The sequence below is a fragment of the Paramisgurnus dabryanus genome, chromosome 2 (assembly GCF_030506205.2).
Source record: "Paramisgurnus dabryanus chromosome 2, PD_genome_1.1, whole genome shotgun sequence".
Taxonomy (NCBI): Eukaryota; Metazoa; Chordata; class Actinopteri; order Cypriniformes; family Cobitidae; genus Paramisgurnus; species Paramisgurnus dabryanus.
In genome coordinates, this window is record NC_133338.1 from 36555164 (window position 1) to 36578933 (window position 23770).

Consider the following 23770-nt stretch of genomic DNA (forward strand, 5'->3'; position numbering starts at 1 on the left):
CTGTGATGATACAAAAAGTACATTGACCTCAGTGGTACTTGAGGCCTGCAGGTCCTATTGAGGCTGTGACCTGCAATCTGTCTGTCCTTTTCAAGACATACGAGGCCTTGAGTGCTCTCACAGTCTAATTTAACTTGACAGATCAGTGAGATGGACACTGTAGAGGAAAATAAGAGGGATAGAAAATGAAATCACAATATAGATAAGCAAGAGGCGGCATTACAGAGCTGATATGTTTATAGAATAGAAACGTGTCCAGTAATGACAATACTAAAAGAGAATGTAGTTAAGATAAGATGAAATGTAAACTCTGGATGATTTCTGTGGTTTGCACTGTGATGGAAAGACAAGAAAGATCCTACCTGATTTATTTGTTGCGTTTCAAGTAATTCAAAGACACTATAGGGGCTGTAATTTTATTAAAATGTATTTGGACATTTCTTACATCAATATCTTTTACAATTATTCATGTAATGATTAAAATGGAAGCGCATAATAATTCGATATAGAACATATATTGGTTAGAAAATATATTCCTGTTCATTTTTACCTATTTAACAACAAAAAGAATAATTTCTATACAAAAGGTTTAAGCATCATTTACAGTTTTCTTGATCAGAAGCTTTAATGGATCGGTTGTTTCTCCAAAAATGTTATGCATATAAGCTAACAAAACATAAAATTACTTTATGTGCTGTGGCTTTTTATGGGCATTCATTTTAGGTACATACTGTATGCACAGTTATCTGTTTGAAGCAAAATGTTAAAAAACTAATTTTAAAACTAATGACAAAATGTAAAAAACTCACATCAGTGTTTATATATGCCGTTGGCATGTGTGATCTAGTAGCCGTACCCTTCCAAATGTCTGTTCCTCTTAACACTGCAACCTAAGCAGGTTATGATAAAGTAATGCCTTTCATTGTAATTTCAGTTTTTGTCTAAACCAGCCATGCCCATGCAGGACAATGGTATCTGCTTTAGTTGTGCTGGGAAGCCAAGCCCGTAGTGAAACCCCATTGGTCCAATATCCAGCTTATATATAGCTGTACATAGAAAAACACAATTTTCAACTGGCTGTGATTGTGTCATGTCATGCATCATTTTCCCTTTCAGTTCGGACAGACAAATCACTTGATGCTAAAAAACTGCTATCGCGCTTGGTGTGGACACCGTGTAAGGGTTCAGCAGGGAATGGCTGTGGTCACTACATGACTTCATTTCATAACCATTCAAATGATCCACAAAGTCAAACGATGCAAAAAAGTCAGTAACGCAAAGCAACAACACAAAACCTACATACTGTTTATCTGTCTTTTTAAAATATACATTGATTAAAATAGTCAGCCACATCTGTATCTTTCTGGTAATGTATTTTTCATTCACTCATGTTTGTTTATATTGCACTTGAACCCGTGCACGAAAACAGTTATGAAGGATTGTGAAAAAAGTGGTTAAAGTCACTTGAGGGGTTTGTTCTCCCTCCTTCTATCTCACTACTTCAAAAGTCCATGGATATGGAACGTTGTCCCGGGTCCACCACGGTGGCGGTGTTGCTACGAGCGCTGCCATGGTTACGGATAGTAATGCTTCCACAGCCGCTTCCAATGCTGCCCGCAGCCCCTGCCACACTCCCGCCCCTCACATAGATTTCACAGGGGATCTCCTCCATGACACGATCCTCGATCACCTGCTCGGCACAGTCGTGAGTCTGTTTGTAGCCATAGCAACTCTTCTTGTAAGTGCCGGTGGTACTGCTATTAAAGGTCTTCATGGGCGGTGGCTTGGAGAAATCATTATGGTAAGAGAGCTCCATTGAGCTGAGTGTTGTGCGGCTCTGCTTCACGCTGCCGCTGGAGGGGGCATGGGAACCGCAGTGGTGCTCGTGGATGCATCGAGACATGGTAGAGGAGCGCCGCATCTTATGGTAGCCGTCCAGCTCATCTGACAGCTCAGCCAAGTCTGATGACAGCTCTTTGTCACGTAGAGAGAAAAGCTCATAGTTTGGCGGGTCAAAAACCTCTTGGAAGCCGCCTTTGTTGAAGACAGCAGGTCGACGGGCCACTATTTTCTTACGGGGTTGCTTCATCTGCACCAGGATGGAGATGATCAGCAAGACCAGAACCACGCCGGCGGAGATGCCAATTACGGTGCCATGAGTCTTTGTGATTTGGTGAAAGAGTCCCTTTGACTTTTTCTCTAAAGTAGAGAAACAAAGTGAAAGTAAAATAAAAACTTTAAACCATAAAAAGACATTAAAACATATATAGCAGTGTTTTCTTTACTGTTAAATCTACAGAGCCACAGATGAAGAATTTATTTTGAGTTTGCCGTTGGAATTGAATCTGTTAAGAGAGTAAATATGTTAACACTCTAAAGTAATACAAAGGGAATTAATAGATAACATCATTTTCTATTGCTTTGTCTTCCCAGCTGCACCAACAACAAACATAGATTCGGCCTAAACGTTTAAAGGAATATTCCACTTTCTTAAAAATAAAATCCTGATAATTTACTCAACCCCATGTCATCCAAACTGTTGAGGTCTTTATTTCTTCAGTCGAGAATAAATTTAGTTTTTTAAGGAAAACATTCCAGGATTTTTCTAAATTTAATAGACTTTATTAGACCTCAACAGTTTACAGTTTTAACGCAGCTTCAAAGGGCTCTAAATGATCCGAAACGAGGCATAAGGGTCTTATCTAGCAAAACAATTGTCATTTTCGGCAAGAAAAATAAAAAAATATACACTTTTAAACTACAACTTCTCATCTTGCACCAGCCGTGTGACACACCAGCGCACCCTTAAGTAATGCATAATTACGTAGGTCATGCATGATGTATGCAAAACTACCGCCCCAGTGTTTACATGTGTGGAGAAAGAGGACCGTTTTGACGTTGTTGTATGTGGAATGATACTAATCAATGGGTCTAATTCACTAAACATGCGTATGGATGTTTTCACAAATGAATCGTGATTGAAACAAAAACTTCTGTATCAAAATTTCTTCTAAATGTATGCAAAAATTCAAGAAAACCTAAAACCACTTGTACGCAATAATCACGTACGCTATAATCAAATACTAGGCTGTAATTATAATGTGTATAATAATGTTGATAAATAAAATGTACATGATTATATTTTATATTATAATATTTTCTGTATTATATATTATTATTCATGATCTATATTATTATATTATACATTATTATAGCCTACTTATTTTTTCTAGACATATAAAGAAGATGCACATAATGACAAATCTTCACGCATTCCTTCCTCACTTTTTAAATCTCTATATGAAAGTGTCTGCTTAATGCCTAATGTAAACGTCATGTAAATGTAATGAGAAGTCCGAACATCAATCACTTGATCTTCTGTCTGATTTATTTTAAAAACAAATGCTTCTCAGTCATATTAATTAAATGTCATATTTGTTAATGCACACAGCAATGGCTTCCTCCAGCGACGGCAAAACCTCCCAAATAAAAAATGCAAAGCAAAACGAAACTTTATTGATAATAAATATGATCATGGATTTCTTTTCAAGCTCTTTTGCTTTTATGACAAACAACTCTCTTTCTGTGGACCAGCGCTGTGGAAAGCCCTTATATGGAGCTGGTTTAGGCATGTTTTATGCAATTACCAACTTCGTGCACCTGGCCGCTCATGTAAAACACTCCAAATTCACTAACGTAAGAACAAGTATAAAAACAAATTCATTTACGTACACACATTTTCATGAGAAGTTCAAGTGTGCTTTTAAATATGAAAAACGTACACAATTATTAGTGAATGAGACCCAATGTCTTTGTGTCAATTTAAAATGGTCCGCAAATGTGTGTTTCACATTTGTGACACATGACCTTTCGATTTGCTTATGCATTATGTAAGGTCACGCTGGCACATCACACTGCTGGTGCAAGACGAGAAGTTGTGGTTCAAAAGTGCAGATTTTTTTTTATTCTTGCCCAAAAATTTTTTTGGGAAGTGGAATATTCCTTTAAGGCATTTGAATCAGTCTAAGAAATGACTTGCTAAAATTGTAATAGCTGTTACTGAATTCATTTGACTCATAAACTTAAGTTAAAGATACATATTTTGTAAGTTTTTTTTTTATATCTAATTTAAATAAACATTACTATACAAAAATTTGGGGAAGTTACCCAGACAGGGCTTATCCTCGTCCCAGACTAAAATGCATGTTTGAGCTGCCTTTATTTAAAAACATCTTAACATATATCAGAGCCCTTGTTTTGTCTCAAAATGTACACCTGTATTGTTGTTTTTGAAAGGTATGTTTGTAAAAACGACTTTATTGTCCTAACATAACCATTACTTAGTCCTGGATTAATAAAATCTCTGTCTGGAAAACTTCCCCGTTATATTGTGGTTATAATTTTTTGTGTATAGCATTATTAACCTCAAAACTCCTCATCATAAACATCTGATCATATCTCTGTTCACCTATGGACGGTATCAGCAGCAACAACAAAAACAAACGGCTTTTGTGGACTAAACGCATCCACATAGGGGCGGTTTCCCGGACCAGGATTAGCTTAATCCAGGACTAGGCCTTAGTTTAATTAGGAAATATAACTAGTTTTAACAAACATGCCTTACTAAAAACATTATCTGTGTGCATTTTGAGGTAAAACAAAGGGCACTGATGTATTTTAAGATATGTCAGTGCAAGTTATTTTCAGTTTGGAGAGCTCTTAAAAGTGTTTAAGTCTAGGACTAGTCTAATCCCTGTCCGGGAAAACGCCCCATAGAATCAATAACAACAGAGTCCTTTTACAATAGTTCAGGTCTGATAACAAGGGAAATAAATGACAAGTAAATATCTAACGCATGTCAACTATTACACTGAGCTGCTTAAAAATAATGTATAAAATGTCAGCTACAGGTCGTTGAATTCTTGCCTGGCTGACAAACCTCTCAGCACAGTTGTGATTCATGCTCGTTTTTAGCAAACCAAAACATTTCATTTTCGACAAGGTATTTGTTTCATTTATCAGTTTAGCCACTAGCCAGACTAATAAATAAATACAGACCAGAAGTTCATTTCAGTTTAGGGACGTAGCCGCAACAACGCGCGTGCGTCCGATGAAACTGTCTATAGGTGACACAATAAAAGGAACTGATTGCTATGCTGACTCACCCTTGCAGTGGTTTTCATCCCATGGGTACACACAGTTCTGAACTCCGTTGCACACTAGTGAGTTATTGATGCACATGTTGCTGTGACAGAAGAAAGTGTTGCTTGAGCACGGAGCTGAAAAACACAGAAAAAAAAATCAAATCCAGCAAACAGTGTAACTTGCACCTAAATCTTCAATTTCATAGCATGACATCAGCAGGTGTCTGCGGATAAGTGCGTCTCATGCTCGGGCTACTGGCTGTGTGGCTGCTGTTGAGCGTATCACTATAAATCAAACCTAACAGCCATCACAAGACCCATCTGGTCAGGTTGCCACGAAGCTCTCCTCTGAACGAATGTTTAGCATGCTAGTCATAGTGGAGGGTAGTGAAGAATGGAAAGCGAGGAAGAAGGCGAGATAAGCTGGTAATTGAAGGTGAGTGCTGATCTCTGGGGATGAATCTTTCAGGATGTTTCTGCAAACCCTGATGCTCCTCTCTTCTTATTCTGGCTGTCTAGGGTACATACATATAAGGGTTTATGCCGCATAAGAGAACACTTTGATCTGACTGATTTAAATGTGTGTGATGTCTTGCAAGGACATAGAGGATAAACATATGGTTTATGAAGTGATGTCTGCAAAAGTTAAAAATATATTAACGATTATACGTTGCAACACACTCTGGTGCAGGCATTTATTGAGCAATGAGAATGTGAGAAAGGTTGTCGCTATATTTCTGTGTGATTTCAGACTGACCTGACAGAAATGGTCCTAAAGCATTTCTATCCATCAAACTCTCTGGCAAAGCTTTTTCTAGTGCACTGTGCACACACACACACACACACACACACACACACACACACACACACACACACACACACACACACACACACACACATAAACACACACACGCGCGTGCACACACACACACAGATTGAGATTTTTTTTCTTCAATCTACTCAATATTTCTATTCGATGTCTGCGTAGGGAGAGGAAATTCTCTGCCAATGTGGAACTAAATGCCTTTGACAGAATCTTGAAGAGGTTGTAACTTAATTTCTTGGCAACAGCTCCATGCTCCCACGAGTCTCTGTTCATTTCCAAAATTGTTAGACGTTTCTTGCCTTCCAACAACGGGAAGCGCGGCACTGACGACTGCCAAAGATGCACCACATCTGCCGAGAGATTATCACTTATCAGAGGAAGTGTGAGGAATGGCCTGATATGCCAAGTGTATTTGTTTCCCTTCTGGTTAAGGGAGATGCATTCAAGTTGACAAACTAAAGCTGTGTGTATTGCTTCAAAGGTTTACAAAGATTAATGTATCTGTGCCATGCTCAGGCTGAACTTGACTTTCAAAGAAAAGCAGATTTAAATGCGAATGCATGTTAAATCATGTCTAACAACCTAGAACCTACTACATCATAAACTACCCAATGAGTAGTAGTCAATAGGATATCGTTATACTCAAATTTAAAGGGATAGTTTACCCAAAAATGAAAATTCTCATGTTGTTACAAACCTGTATAAATGCCTTTACTCTGATGACCACAAAGGAAGATATTTTGAGAAATGTTTGAAATCAAACCGATCATGAGCCCCATTTACTTCCATAGTATTCATTTTTTCATACTACGGAAGTGAATGGGGCTCATGATCGGTTTGGTTACAAACATTCCTCAAAATATCTTCCTTTGTGGTCATCAGAACAAAGAAATGTATACAGGTTTGTAACAACATGAGGGTGAGTAAATGATGACAGAATTTTTGGTTGAACTATCCCTTTAAGTAGTAAATTTCACAGATCACCAGGACAAAAATTATATAGATAAACACTAATACCAATGTGGGTCTTTGCAGCATGCTTATGATATTGTGAGCCATCCAGTGTAGAGGTATGAGTTGTAACACTTGCCAGCGTGATTGGTGAAGACACAAAATTAATCAAACAAACAATCCAAACACAACTGAAGAGTGTCAGCCTGTTCATTGTAATACATGACCTTTATGTTCTACTAACATGAAAAATAAAAAATCATTTGCCAATTCTTTTCAATGCAAGCAAGATTAGTCGATGTTGAACAATGTAATTAATTCCTCTGATTAATCTGCCATTTATTTATTAAGTGTTACAGATTGAAAGAACGCTTTTATGATAATTTTCATCAATTTGCATACAACCTTTAAACCTTCCTAAAAAGCAAAGGGAAATAAAACTGTGATACACTGCTTCTATCCCAAGGTGTAACTTACAAAGCACAGCCTCATTTAGTTATTCTTTCAGCAGCACCAGATACGTTCCAATTTTCTCTCATGACTGAGCCATTAGTATGGAAAATGTGCTAACCAGCATATTAAAAAGTGGCTTTGTTATTTGATTTCCAATGCAAAGGTTGGGGAGTAATTGGTTTTTTGATGTCCTTAATTCCTATAAAGATTACTTTAATTGTCTTCACACTTTTCACAGGTTGTTTGAGCCAGTTCAAATGGATCTTAGTTGATTTGTTCTATCTTTCTTTTGATATTTCAAGCAACATTTAAGATTCTAAAAAACAGAAATTATTTGTCTATTGCACATTTACATTAGATTATAAAGTGAAATGTCCCTAAATATGTGCTTTAAAAACTATGGGGCAGTTTCCTAGACAGGGTTTAGATTAAGCCTAAGTCTTATATTAGTACATCATACCTGACAAAAACATTACTGGTGTGCGTCTATGGCACTGAAATCCACCTTATCTTTGACGTCAATATGGGCACTGCCATCTTTGAGCTCTTTCAGTGAGCCACTAAAGCCAATGTTAGTCGTATTTACAAGGGACACAAGCATGCTCACGTGATGAGCTTGATGTGTCACCATGGAAACTTATATTATAACAGTCAATTAAAAATTGTGGTGTAGCCTATAAAACCTCACTACTGGGGGACAGTTGGGACATTTTACACACACGCATGAAAAGGTAAAAATCAAATTTGTCTGATTTTGCCACTTTACATGTACTGGTATGTCTCTGTGCTTTTATAGTTTAAGCAACAACACAAAATAATTGAATATATCTTCATATGATATATCAGCCACTTCTTCATTTCATCCTCCCACTGGGTTATGGTTATACATGGTGGCGGGTATAGTAAATATTTACCATAACTGTTTTAATCATGTTTTCTACCAACTGGCTATTAGAAAGGAAGTCTCACAAATAAAAAGGAAATGCGTCACATCACTTACTTGCGAGTTCAAAAATAAGGTGGATATTTTAAGATATGTCACTGCAAGCTGTTTTCAGTTAAGACAACTTCAACAAGCATTTTAGTCTTGGAATAAATTTAAGCCCTGTCTGGGAAACCTACCCTATGTATTTTTGTTACAGTTAAGTAAGGAATAATTGATGACTGGCCATTGAATTATAAGAAAATAATGCACACCCAAGGTGGTAATGCGGCACAATGCGAAGCAGAAATAATACACACCACAGGTCAATCAGAATACAGCATTCAACTGGCCCGTGAAATAAACAGATATATTCAGTATGGCATCTAATCTCAATAACATTTATAATCAAATCTATAACTTGGGAAATTGTCCTGCACATTTTATTCATGTTCCTTTAATACTGTGGTTAGCAAAGACTTGCTGTCCTGAAAACCGTGAATTCTACCACATACAAAATGTAATATAAATGATGTCTCTACCCAGCCTGCTGGCTTTAGCTTTAGCTGTGCTGACGTGGCACAGACTCCTCAAAGGTCACATACATACATTTAACTTTCTTGTACCATAAAAGCCACTGATTTAGCCCAAGGAAAAGGTTCTAAGCTAGACTCACTGCACCTCAATGCAATAGTATATGCTGGCACAAATTGTGATCTTTGACTATCATATATATATATTTGACCCAGTCTGTGAAAACCCAGCTTAATTCATTTTTGTGATTGACTATTTTTTACTAGCCTGGTTAAAACCAGACCATTCTCAGTAGTAAATAGTACATTTAGTAAAATCTAAATTTACCAGAAGTTGTCTGGGTTTTCCCAGGCTAATTTTCTACATAAAAACAGCAAAAAATTCAGTGAATTTAATATAACCTTGATATATTTAATTGACTGAGCAAGGCCATGTCAAAGATTGAAATCAAACTTTAATGCACCAAAATTCATAATTCGATTATGAGACTTTACCCTGGATTTCAGAGATAGGCTTACATATATTATGTTCTATACATGTAATGCTTTTTTATTGTAAGGTACTCACTGTTGTCTGTTAGTCTTTAATATTTATCAATATTTTAAAATAGAGTTGAAAAATCTCTATACTCACGATCGACAAATGAGGTGAAGAGCATTCGGAATCGGCTGAGTCTGCTGCCCTCATCAGCCCACATGCGTACAACACCCACACCAGTATCCAGCATCACATCATTGGCCACAGTGCTGCAGAACTTCGCTTTCAGGTTCTCTATGGCGCTGCTGCCGTCATACACAGCCACAAAGTTTTTCTTGCACTCGTTTGAATGTTCCATCTGATACTCCAGAAATCGAAGGTATATCTGAAAGGATAAACCAAGCCCTTAAGAAATGCATCAGATTTTTTCTACAAAATGCTGACTCTTAACAGTACAAAGAAAAATGAAGAATATAACTTTTTTGTTTTACTGCATATCAGTCTGACAGCTCTAACTAGAGTCAAAAAAAAAATTTATACTGGACATATTTATGACTTAATGGCCATAAAAGTATATTTTGTATGCATTTGTCCTGTGATGGTCTGGCTAGCTGCCCACGGTGTTTGTCTATAAGATATGGGACACTGGACCACAAAAACAATAGCATGGGTATATTTGTAGCAATAGCAATAAAAACATTATGGGGCTGTTTCCTGGACAGGGATTATCTTAAAACAGGAATAGGCCTTAGTTTAATTAGGAAACATAACTAGCTTTAACAAACATGACTTACTAAAAACATTACTCGTGTGTTTAAAGATAAGTCAGTGCAAGTTGTTTTCAGTTTGGACAGCTCTTACATTTATTTTAGTCTAGGACTAGTCGAATCCCTGTCCACGAAACCACCCCTATATGAATCAAAATTATCGTTTTTTCTTTTACACCAAACATTATTAGGATATTATGTAAGATCATGTTCCGTGAAGATATTTTGTAAATTTCCTACCGTAAATATATCAAAACGTTCATTTTTATTAGTGGATGCAGTGCTAAGGAATTCATTTGGATGACTTTAAAGGGGCCATGGCATGAAAATCTGACTTTTTCATGTTTAAGTGCTATAATTGGGCCCCCCTAGAAAATGTGAAAAAGATCAACCCAGTAACTTAGTTTTGGTAAACCATTCTCTGCAAGCACATGAAAAAATGTCATAAGGAGAGCCAATCAGCTCATTGGCATTTTAAAAGACACACACCAAATTTTTGCTCACACCTACAAAGTGGCAATTTTCAAAATGTTATAATCAATTATCTATGTGGTATTTTGAGCTTAAACTTCGCATGTGTACTCTGGGGACACCAAAGATTTATTTTACATCTTAAAAAAATAAAAAAATTGTGACATCGCCCCTTTAAAAGCTATTTTTTTTAAATGTTTATTCCACCTCATATTCCAGTTTTCAAATAGTTGTATCTTGGTCAAATTTTGTCCTATCCTATCAAATCATAAATCAATGGAAAGCTTATTTATTCTGCTTTCAGAATTAACCCTTATGACTGTTTTTGTGATCCAGTGTCACATATACTATAATAGGGTTTTTAAAATGTACAAAGAAAAGTTAGTAACAGACAGCTGAGTTATTGGGCTACAAATCATATAAAACCGTAACTTGTGATAGAGTAAACTGTCCTGATCTATGGTGAAAAAGAAGGCAAGAGTTTCACGAATAGCTAAAAAGCAACTCCTCATGGCTCTACTTATCTTTATGCTGCATAAACAGATCATAGTTATTTATAAAGTTCTTTAGGGATGTTTTTTAAACCTGCTAAGTGTTCCGGTCTGCTTAGCGCAGGTGAGCGTGTAATCCCTCTGCCATCTTAATGCCGCTTTCCTTCCTCAGTCTTATTCGTAGTACTGCTGATTCTGCTCTATTGCCATTTCTGCATCATTGGCCTAATACTTGCTGCTGCTGCATTGCTAATTTGAGCTCTCCTTGAAAAGTTTCCTCAGCAGAAAAAGGGGTCGGGCCTGGTGGCCTCCTGTGGTCACATCAAGCCCTGTTTTTTAAGGTGCTCATATATCTGGCCTTGGCAGAAGAGCAGGCTCATCTGATTCGATAAACTGTGGGAGTTAAAAAGGGGAGAAGAAAGTCACCTTGGACTTAGGAGGGGCACGAATGGTCCAGATGCAGTCCAATGCATCTCCATTTTTGATCTTATCCTCTTCTTCCACCTGACTGGAGTGGATGGTTCCATCCGTGCCGCTGATCTCAAACTGGCAATCTGCCAAAGAAACAGGTTGGAAGCAAGAAAACACGGGGGAAAATTTAGGAAAAAAGAAGAATCATAACCAAAATACAACAGCCAAAATAAAAAGAATGAGGACGTGTTGACTGCAAACTGGAGGCAAATCCATTGATCAAAAGCATTGGTGAGATGATGAGAAATAAACCAGAGTCAGATAGGTAGCATGAGGCCAATAGATAGGATGAGGAGTGGCGAATGTCAGTAAAAGATAGCCTGCAGTCTGCCGCAGAGAACAGAATGCACTTCAGATGGAATTGAAGTGGGGGGTGAAATATTGAGGGCCTTACCTGGAATTGGATTTAGCAATCCACCAACGTGCAAATGAAAATCTGGGTCTGAAACGATAAGACAAATATCACATTACCCAGACACCATGCAGCAGGAATCCTATGCTTCAGATGAGTAATAATATACAGTTTAAAAGAGCTGTGGATGCTGTGGTGCAAAGATTTGCCTTTTGATCTAACAGGTAACATTAAGTGTTTGCCTTATTTGACCAAGTAAACATAGAGAAGAACAAATGTGCTTGCCTATAAATGCAAGTAAAAGTCAAGTATAAAAAAATAATATTTTAAGAGACATGCAAGGGTAGGCTGTACAAGGTCCATAGCATCAAGGCCACTTCTTTAAATCTGGAATGCATTTATGAGTGTTTTTATTAAAGGGACAGTTCACCAAAAAAAAGCAAAATTCTGTCATCATTTACTCAACCTTATTTTGTTACAAATCTGTATACATTTCTTTGTTCTGATAACCATAAAGGAAGATATTTTGAGGAATGTTTGTAACCAAACCGATCAGAAACCCCATTTAAGAATACTATTGTAGTCAGTGATCGGTTTGGTTTCAAACATTCCTCAAAATATCTACTTTTGTGTTCATGAAAACAAAGAAATTTATACAGGTTTGTAACAAAATGAGGTTGATGAGTAAATGATGACAGAATTTAACCTTAATCATGCAATTTTGCTGTACTGTTTTCACTTGCGAAGGTTACCTGCTATAAAAGTGTATTTAACGCGGAAACCTAATCCTTCAAGCTCCTCGTCACTTGTGAATTTGATCCACATGAAGCGGCCTGTGGAGGTGACCACACCTGGACTTTTTGGCCCACAGAAGCGATCGATTAGAGGGGAGAACCCAAAGGGACCATCCCTTATCTCTATGTGGTCAAAGCGGCACTCGAAGGAAGGCTCGACATAGTACGTTTTGTCAAAAGTCAGCTGTATTCTCTGGCGAGGAAGAGCTGCAGGAGAAAGGCAAACCAAAATATTTTTCTTTATTTGACGAAAAAGTGGAAGTTACATTTATTTGATAACTATAAAAAAGATTGCCATTGGAACCTGTGCTGGAGGAGCTCATTATCTACACTGCATAATGTCTTTTCGAAATGAGCTAACACGCCTCGTACAATAAAAGCAAAAGTAACAACACTCCATTTAAACAGGAGATTGATCCTTACGCACAACACAAAAGACATTTCTGTCAAAATGAACAACACAGATGTTAGATCCACGCTATGAATAGAACAGTTTAATACATCTTTTTCATAGCATTGTTAAAAGTACTCAAAATAAACCATTGTATAGCAGTGCCTGTTTAATTTTTAAAACAAATGCAGACAGGTACATACAACACTATTCAATATGCGATGTGCAATAAATACACAAAGATGTAGTAGAACGAAACAACTCTTTCTGCTTACTAAACTAAATGCAGATTTAGGTCACCTGCTTGAGGCACAGCAACCTTAATCATATCAGTCTCTGAAACAAATATGTGATGTCACTATTGATTTACGTTCGTTCTATGGAAACTGAGTCGTGAGCTATATTTCCTGCAGCTTGCATTAAAACCACAGACTCTGCACATTCTACAGTCATTTATCAAGAGAGAAAAACTTATTCACATTCCTATTATAAAGGCATATGTAGGTGCAGTTTATTATTACTGTCAAGTTATAGGTTAAATATGAGGAGCTCAGATGCAAAAGCCTCTAAACACCACCTTCATCAAAAATGAGATAGATGAGATTAACCAAATGCTCTCTTGCCACTATTATATGTTCATTGAATACTGTCCTTTAAAATCCGTTCAATCCCAGCTTCAGGTCATTCAAAAATACCCGTTTGTTGGCAGAATCCATGAAGTGTCTGATAATAATGCTCATTACAAGAAAAAATGTCTAACAGGGTTTTGCATTTGTGCAACATTGTTATAAATAAACTCACACAGCCTTTACACACACGCACGCACGCACGCACGCACGCACGCAGGCACACACACACACGTAATGCATTTTATACTATACAAACTATATATTTTATTCCCTTCCCCAAACCCTAACCATCACAGAAAACTTTCTGCCACTTCAGATTTTCAATAAACATCATTCTGTTTGATTTATAAGCTTGTTTCCTCATGGGGACCTCAAAATGTCCCCACTAGGTCACAAATTTACTGGTATTCCTATCTTTGTGGGAACAATTGGTCCTCACGACGTGATAATTACCAGGTACACACACGCAAACACACACACGCAAATAATAAAACTAACAATAACTTACATTTTAAAAATATTGTTTAAAAATAGCTTGCATTTGTTAGATAAACATACATGTATGTAAATATATAAGAATAGGATTTGACCACAGGTGGCGCTATTGTACCATTTGAAGTGCTGTTAACACAAAATTGTTTTAATAGTGTTGTAATTCTATAGTGTAGAGACTGAGATGCAGTGATAGATGATGATTGTTAAGAGATTTGATGAGGTAATTATGAGAATATATAAACAATTAGTATTGAATCTACCACGAAAAAAGAGAGAAGTGAAGAACATTGAAAAGACTCAGGTACCCAGAAGCAAAATGCAACACTTTGAGGCGGTTTCCAGCACAGGGTTTACCCTAGTCCCAGATTAAAATGCATGTTTGAGATGCCTTAATTTAAAAACACCTTGCACTGACATTTCATATATTAACATATATTATGCCATTGTTTTGTCTCAAGATGCACAGCGGTATGTTTTTGGTTTGTTTGTCTAGTCCTGGATTAATCAAAACCCTGTCTGAGAAACTGCCCCTTAATGTTAGTAAACATTGCTTGCTTAAGGCAGACATCAATTCCACTGTCATTAACAGTTCATGTCACACTGACAGATAACAGCTGAAGACGGCTAAGGACATCTTTACTAATTTAATATACTTCACAAATACTTTAAGGTAAATTACCTTCCAGGATGTAAACACACTCCTTGTTGGGTGGATAGGAATTAGGATAATTTGGAGATGTAAACAGGCCTCCATTGATATTACGGGTCCACTGACCGCACTGTTCTGGCTTAGTTAGGATTTCACCCTCATTCTGTGTCTCTGTGAAAAATAATAGTAGATTTCATAGAAATGAAACAGAGGGAATATGGCATTTGTACAAACACGCAAATCTTTACAATGCTTGTAAAATGACATGCAGCTAATATTAGTTATCAACAAAACCATGGTGAGTCAGTGAGCCTGTATTTCTGCACTTGGTTACATTTCACTAATGTAAACAGTTGTGATTTACAATACAATGTACTATTTAATTCAGTAAGAATTTTCACTTATTTATTTTTGGTTTACACAGAGAGATTTTGACAAAAACAAACAGTTCATATCCCTGTACACCAGTCTAATAGAAAGCATTTGCATGTTTTAGTTTAATTTTACTGACCCTTTACCCACAACATTAAAAGTTCAATAGGCAACATCAAAGCACAGAAGGGAAAACTCTGTAAGCTCTGTGTTAATGTGTACAGATTATCCAAAGATGGTAACAGCTCCGATAATGTGTCATGAGTCATACCTTTAATTTTCTGGGCCAGGGCGAATCCCTCTTCTATTACAATAAGTAAAACCCAAGCTGGAAAAAAGCAAAAGCCATTTCAAATTGTGTGACAAAAATAAGTATTCAATACCAGACGCTGTGTCCTCCATCACGAAACTGTGTTCAGGACACCCCTGAAAATCACAACAAGATGAAAATACCAGAAATGACTGTGTTCAGATGCTGTTGGCCTCAAAGGTCAGTAAACACTGGTGTGTTTGGGACAACTTCAGAAACTATTAGACAGTATAGACACTGATCCATGCTTGTGTTTCTCTGTCTGAAAGGACTGCACCAATCCAGCACTGATTCATTGCATGGAGGCAAAGGCCAGTGGTGTTGTGGGCATAGGAACATGAGGACATTGATCACCTCAAACTGATCTATTATTCTCTTAACCCGGCAACAGAAATAAATCTAATAGACTGATCATCAATAGTTTAAAGATCCCTGTCATGTCATAACATGTCATTCACTTGACATAAGGCCATATGTCAAAGACTCTCTGCCCCTATATCTGTGACACCCTGATGACAAAACAGCAGTCACAGCGCAATGTTTATTTAATTCTGACACGTATTGATTTTCATAGAAGTTCTAGACAGAATTTTTTTTACTAATAAGCACAAAAGACCGATCATCAACATGAAATTACAGTAATGTTTAAATCACATTTCAAAATGTTAGAATTATAAATTGTCGTAAACAATTCTTCCGCCAGGAAATATCAGTAGCCGATTCAACCGACAGTTTACGGTTGCCAAGCAACGCAGCGCATTAATACAGAATGTGCGGCATTTTGACTCATTGCTGGTCATCTAAATATTGTCACTGTTTGTTTTAAAATCACATTCTTACAATTAATTTGTTAATAACTGAATTTTTATATAAATGTAGATGCACACCAGTAATGTTTTTTGTAAGGTATGTTTGTTAAAACTACTTAAATATCCTGAGCGGTTTCCCACGGTTTAGATTAATCCAGGACTAGGCCTTAGCTATTTTAGGACATTTAAGTCGTTTTTACAAACAAACCTTACAAAAAACTATACTGTTTTCCTGGTAAAGTAAACCTATATGACAACAAGTCTGATAAAACGTTCACACACACGTAAACGCATCCAATTACCTGATAAAAGCGTTGGGGATCGTTCAGCTCCACTAGTATCGCATTGGGTTGAATGGCAGCGCAAAAGGTTATGGGCTTGATTCAAGGGGAACTTGCATAGGCTGATACTATGTATAGCCAACATGTCTGCTAAATGCAAAATAAATGCTGTAAGTAGAACCTGAATCTGTTTATCAAAAAATCATATAAAAAAAAGAAGTATTTTAAGAACGTCTGCTAACGGAATACACGTAAATGTAATGTAAATATTTCCACTAAATGCAAAACTTGCGAAAATGCACACATACAATTGTTTATATGTACATACAAGTTTGCATTAAAAACAAAGGCTATTATAAGCACACACAACTGACACAACATCTGTGAATGCATGGATTATTTTAAGCTTACTGTATGTGGTTTCAAATGAACAGACATCTGGTATGATTCCGGTGGGACAGGATGCTGCACATTGCATTAAATGCAACAAATCAGGTCTGAGGAAAAACACTTCATTCTCATGATAGCCTACTGTAAATGACTACATATATTTTTTAGAAAATCTTCTTTGAGATGAAGAACTGTAGGCCTATAATAGATTCGAATCAAACATGAAACCCTTCAAAGTATTCATGTTGAATGAAGATAAATGCCAAGATTTATCAACCGCCTTAAGGCTAACTATTCAGAGTCAGACTAATATAAAGGCTATTGCATATCTCCGTATTTGCTTCAAACGCACCAAACAAGCCAGTAATGGCACTGCAGGATCATTTACTTTATTATTAGCACAATGTATTAGTTATTAGTAATAATAGTAATTGCACAAAGCAATAACAGCGCATTACATTACGACTGTAGTTAAGATTAAAGTGAAACTTGATCAACATTGCCTTACACATTTAACCAAATCATACAATGGGTAAAGCTTTAAGACTGATCATCGTATGTGTGTATACGTGGACCGTATTTGATAAACATATGCCATCATACTTCACAATTGCAGTGTTCATCACAATTGCAAAAATACAAATAGTAATGAACAATAAGTATGTAATTACGCTAAACAGTCTGTGATTTAACATTGTTTCAGCTACACTAATTCACTGTGTTAATTTGTGATACACTGTAAAACGGGCATTTTTGTGAAGCATTACCACGTACGCTTGTATGTTTTCTCTTTACACTACACTTACTTTGCTAATTATTTCTAATTAGCATTCACATAAAGCTTATGTCTATGACATGTTTCCATCAGTAGAGGGTGACGAGCAGCTCTTGCTCCAGATGTGGAGCTGTCACTTCAGCACCCTTATCATGCTGCTCTTCCAAATGCCACGCGCTCACGCGGCGAAGTTGTACGAGACGCTGCAGAAATCTGAGGCTACTCGGATTTTGTGTGACTACAGTGCATGCGGACAGTCAATGAATAGAAAGCCAATGATTAAATGAAAGAAAAATATAATGGAAAATAAAGGGATTGTCTAGAATTCCTATGAAACGCGCTGTATAATGAAGAAATCACACCTGTAGGTGGCGACGCAATTTTTGAATAGCTATGCAACTTGTTAGACATTCACAGTAAGACAATGATTAGGGTGCCCTAAGAAATGCTCTAAAATATAAAATTGTATTCTTGATGATTTTGTTGCAGCAATAAACAGACTAGGCATAAACCTGTGAAAATATTTTTTATAAGAGACAAATAACATGTTTTTTTTTTTTTTTAACTCACCTCTGTGCATTTCCTCTGGCTGTGTTATTACCAGTGCGTGCGCCTTCGTGAGCTCTGTATGAGCGAGCTTTATCTCTCCATCTTAGCATCCAATACGGCGAGACTCAAAAATCCCAACTTTTCTTCGATCTCTTTAATCCCATCCCTCAAGCAGGAAAGAAAACACTATATTCCTCACGGTGAACACGTTCCTCAAGACCGCGTGAAAGGTTAGAAACGTCTGAGCTTTTAATCCTGTTGAGAAATGCTTTGTAAATCCAAACGCAGTGTATTGCCATTAAATACGGGACACGCGTGTAGTCCAGCTCGAGTCCGGTGAAAGGCGCGTGTCTATTGGAGTCCACACAGAGCAGAACTGAACGGCTGCTGTTAAACGAGGCTCATTTGAGCTTCGGGCGCTGTTAGCTTGAATGAGGAGCCTGTACGCATGCGCACTCGAACGAGCGCACGCCTAAACTCTGGTAAAGATAGCGCGCGGTCAAGTTAAGGTGATGGGATTAATAAATGACGCTGGTGAGACAATTAGGGAAAACCGGGGATGGTTGTAACATGATATAATTAATGTCACAAATAACCCGGACTACACTGTAAGAAAAAAAGGTACAAAGTTGTTTCTTTTTCTGTCGCTGGGGTGGTACCCTATACAACACATTGAACTGTTGTACCTTATGGGGTACAATATTATACCCTGAGGACCAATTGTGTACCTTAAGGAACAATTTTGTACCAGTTAAATTTTAGGGGTACAAAACAGGTAACTGTACCTTTAAAGGTACACAATAGATCCTTAAGCAACAGTTATGTACCTCAAAAGGTACAACATTGTATTATGTTTATATACCTGTAAAGGTACAAAACGGTACATTGGGGTACCACCCCAGCGACAAAAAAGGTACAGTTTTGTACTTTTTTTTCTGACAGTGTACGGAGTGAATTGTAACATTTTACTCCTCTTGTTTAAAACTAAACTACACTTTTCTGTTTGTGCAGCAAAGCTACATCAACTAGTCCTACATCATTTATAGCATACACATGCAACTAAACATGCACTGGCTTTAAAGAACTTCAATCAGACAGAATTGTCAAAAATGTTACAACTTTCCCAGGTCTCCCTATTGATTTTCCTTTATTTTAAGACGTTGGTAATGTATTGCAAAGTTTTGATTTGTGACTAAAATGATGTGTGGCAAAGGACAGCTCTCACAACTCTGATCAACTTTTCGTTTAGTATGCACATTTTTTTCCAAGTACAAGAAGTGATTAAATTATTAAAGAAAGCTAATCATGATTCATCGTTTACCAGATGTCTCTAAACTTCTATTAAATCTCAAAAGCACCCTTTAAACCACCACAACAAAAACAAAATCTTGGTTATGTTTATTTTTATTACAACATTCCAAAGCCAACCAAATGACAAACAACCCAAAACATGTTGAGTGATTAAATGAATAATAACAAAAGCACAGATGTCAAGTACATAAACCGGATACAATTTGTGCAAATCATCTGCAATAATTGCATGCTAATTAAAACACAGGTCTAGTACAAATCTGCATGGAATCAAGTAGTTTGGCAACTGACTTTACCTTTGAAAGTAAAATGAATGTGCACATAGTACTATACCACAACACCACATAAAGGTAAAGAGGTTTGCAAATCAATACAGGTCATGGATCAGAATATTTGTCAGATATATACAGTTTAAAACAACACCCTTCACTCTGTACATTTTTTATTAGCACATCAAGTTAAATGTATAAGTAATAAATAAAAACAACTTACAAACACAGGAAAATATCTAAACAAAAGCATAATAGTGGATAAAACAGAGTTTTGAGAATTGTACCTCAAATTGGAAAGACGACATTCTAGGAATTAATGAGACACAGTGGGAATTATTAAAATGTAAACACAGAGGACAGTGCATGGTGAAACAGATGTCATGTTTTATATTAAACAATGGACAGTAATTAAAGATGGGGACTTGACTCCTGTGATATTGAATGGAAAGTCAATAAAGAGTGCCTCTAGCAACTTACTTTACATTTTCTGGGGGAATCACTTTAAATTTGTTAACAGTTAATGAGTTTTGCCTTTTTTTTAACTTTTTTGATTGCTAACAGCTAAATGGCTTCTAAAAAAGACCAACTTTGTTTACAGTCAGAGAAGGATTTTGCCCCATGTAGTTAAATGTGTCATTTATGAATGTAGCGCTTACATTTCAAACATTTAGTAAGTCCAGAGATTTTTCAATCATGCATACTTGCATCCTATACGCTAAAATACAAACATGAAAAAAGCCTTCAAACTGTACCAAGCATGGGATTAAACAAGCAGAGGAAATTACTGGTCCTATTTCTGCCCACTTGACATTTAGCGATGTTGCTTTAATAAGACAGAAAACTTGCTGAAAGAAACAACATGCTTATAAAAAATGGCACTGAAAGGTGCAACAAATACTTTCCTTACTTCTCAATGTGCAAACATCCTTATGTTTTTCGGTTCATGGAAACCACACAAGTAAAAAAAACAGAAACATACCCCTTCAGATATCAAGAGATTCACAGAGGCACATTAATACAGTTCTTGCCTACAATCCAGTAGAAAAGTTACTCCTCTCAAGACAGATTCCTCTGATTGCAACATTTTTTTCAATGCATAAAATTACCTCCAGTGTAGAAAAAAAAGAAATAAATTATTAAATAAAACATGAAATGAAATTGATTCAGAGCTGATTTTCTCAGTGTTTACCCACGATGCACTCTTATTTTCTCACATGGCATCAAAATGGAAGCGATGGGCCTCCTGTCTCTTCTCGCGATCATCTGCTTTCTGTAACAAAAACAATCTGAGGTTACTACATGCTTTGTAACTTTACAATCCAGAGAGCAGGCCCGAAAATCCGAGTCCCACATGTTAACCTTGCCAGTCGGCTGAATGCGAACACAATGCACTGGCATTTGATATATTGTGAGAGAACCGGATGGTCACAAAGAGAAGGACACAGACAGAGAACTCATTACAGACACAATGGCACACTTTACCTCGGCAAAATACCTCAGTGTGCGATCACAGATAGAGCCAACACCAGACACTTGCTGCCTGAGACTGATAATAACACACACTGCCAAACCTGAAGAGAGAGCATGTGTGTGTGTGCGCGCAGTGATTATCTTGTCTCAGTCACGCTAAAAACGATGTCTATTCACAGCTTGTATGAGTGACTCATGGATTGGGTCCCTCTGTGAGGCACTTGCGAATCGGTGCTCCTGATCTATAAGGGTCACTTGGATGTATTTTTAGCTGCAGGTGTATAATTTTCCCCTAGTAACGGTGGAAAGGCATGTCACTCATTGGGAAGTTAAGAAATGACATATCACAGCAGATTACTTTCTTTATAAAAGAACTTAACATCTCAAAACCCATGCAAAAGGCTGAGTGCTGTCAACACCTCCATTACCAACTCAAGAGAATATCTATTCTTAAGATATACCACGATATTTCTCTTTTGGCATACAACACCGTACTGCGTCATATTTATATCCCCATTTACCAGTGATGACTTTCACTGCCATAATTGAAGGTTATAGCGTAAACGAGGATCTGAGAAACATACCTATGGGCTCATCTGCATTTCCAGTCAGTATAAGTGTTTTCAGTGAGTCATAGGCAAAGCCACAGACACATTGATTTCTCCGTTATGAGTGCCTGACTTAATTGCACAGTCAGTGACAAAAATAGCCTGGACACTTTAAGCTCCGGATTATTACATGGCAAGACTCGCAGCTGTAGGATGTCCGATCATTTTACTTCTACATGCAGGATCTTATAAGTAATGAGCAATAATCAGCAATAATGTTTTATAATGCATTTTCCAATAGCAAATTTTTAGCACAGGCACAGTACCAAAGAAGAGATCTGGGTTTTCACATTGTGCAGATTCTCTTTGTCATCAGGTACTTTTTTTATTATATCTACATTTTATTTTTGTGAAAAGCTCTTCAGAGCACATTGAGATTGATGTGATCTCCAACGTGTACACCTCAAGGCAAAGACGCTCCAACATGCACACGACAACTCAACTGCTGATGGAGCCAAAGGAAATACAGCACAGCATCAATACATTGACAGCCTGACATTCACATGACCCGCACGCATCTGCAGTCTCCCGCATGGAAGATTAAATGCAGCCATGATGACATGATCTTATGTCAAAATCGTGCTTTCTTATACTGAGCTCTTATTGTAATACTAAAGCCACAGTGTGATTTCATTGTCTTTAAATTGTAAAATTGTGCATTTAATTTTTATTATATCCCTGCCTATATTCCTGTACATTTGTAACACAGTTTTGTATGAATTGTTTAATGTGACCTACAGGCACATGCAGGGTGGTTGGTTGGGGGCGAAGGGGGCTTGAGCACCTGCCCCTTTGCACCTGGATGGCCAAAGTGCCCTTTTGTCAAGTCATTTTATGTAATTAAATGTCCTTTTGTGAAAACCTGCCGAATCTAACTCTTATTAAAATGAATGAATAATAATTTAGCTGTAAATAAAATGAGTCACATGATGACCTATTGACCTTTCACAGGACAATCTCATCTGGGACGATCCCTCGCTCATGCAGCGCAAGTGCGTTCACACACTCTTTTACTACTGCACAGTGCACAGTACAGGGAGGATACTCACGAGTTGACATCAACCAAAGTGATATGCTTGTTACTTTTTATTATTTTATAATAACAAGCATGCACAGCTTTTGTTTATATTGCTGTGTTTAACCTCAAGAATGTTAGATGTTACTTACAAGTAACGTAATCTACAGCAGCTAAACTTTAACACAGCATAAAGTATAAACAATAGTGCACACATGTTCACTCACTTCGTTCTTGCTGTTTAGGGGAGAAACGATCCTTCCATGAAAGGAAAGTTCCATCCATGTGCCGTTTTTACATATTGAGCACCTGCCCCTCCAAAGGTCTCGCACGGCCCTGGTGACCTATGTTAACCTATGTGCACATTTTGTTTTTGGTAACCTATTGTGTCCCTGTCTGTGAAATCCAGGCTAAAATCACATAATCTAATAATGAGATAAGGAGCATCAAAGTTTGATTTCATTTAATCATTTAAATTTCACTTTAATCTCACTCAATTTATTAAAGATACCAAGGTTATATTTTGACAGAATGTTCCTTACATTATGTAGGATGACTTTATGTAGAAATTTTCTTTAGCTAGGTTTTCACAGGCAAGGTCACAAATAATAATCTAAAACAAAATAAATTTTAAAGGTTAAACTTTTTTAGTTAAATACAGCAAACATCTCTTCACTATCTGCTAGCTGCCTGTCCTCTGAACACACTGTAAAAAAACGTGGTCTCTGTAAACAGCCCAGGCTCCACAAACGGCAACAAAAACAAGCCTACAACCACGAAACAGTACAAAC

At 37.1% G+C, this 23770-nt stretch overlaps 2 protein-coding genes across 2 annotated transcripts in view; both read right to left on the reverse strand.

Annotated features, from left to right (window-relative positions):
- Nucleotides 1–378: 378 nt before the first annotated feature.
- Nucleotides 379–18765, reverse strand: neto2a (neuropilin (NRP) and tolloid (TLL)-like 2a). Its single transcript, XM_065289316.2, has 9 exons — nt 18325–18765; nt 15461–15517; nt 14848–14988; nt 12612–12860; nt 11902–11949; nt 11463–11590; nt 9464–9692; nt 5166–5279; nt 379–2199 (listed from the first exon to the last, which is right to left on the reverse strand). The coding sequence occupies exons 1-9, from the start codon at nt 18332–18334 to the stop codon at nt 1502–1504; spliced, it is 1674 nt and encodes a 557-aa protein (XP_065145388.1). The 5' UTR covers nt 18335–18765; the 3' UTR covers nt 379–1501.
- Nucleotides 18766–19684: 919 nt separating this feature from the next.
- itfg1 (integrin alpha FG-GAP repeat containing 1) overlaps nt 19685–23770 on the reverse strand; it is a 194730-nt gene continuing 190644 nt past the window's right edge. Inside the window, exon 18 of the mRNA XM_065289315.2 lies at nt 19685–21156. Coding sequence (XP_065145387.1) covers nt 21097–21156 — 60 coding nt within the window. The 3' untranslated portion in view covers nt 19685–21096. The remainder of the gene's footprint in view (nt 21157–23770) is intronic.

Coding starts and splice junctions, on each gene's coding strand:
- neto2a (XM_065289316.2), bottom strand. Junction 11,950..12,611: donor TAAATACACTTTTATAGCAG/GTAACCTTCGCA, acceptor TTATCGTTTCAG/ACCCAGATTTTCATTTGCAC. Junction 11,591..11,901: donor ATTGCTAAATCCAATTCCAG/GTAAGGCCCTCA, acceptor TTTCTTTGGCAG/ATTGCCAGTTTGAGATCAGC.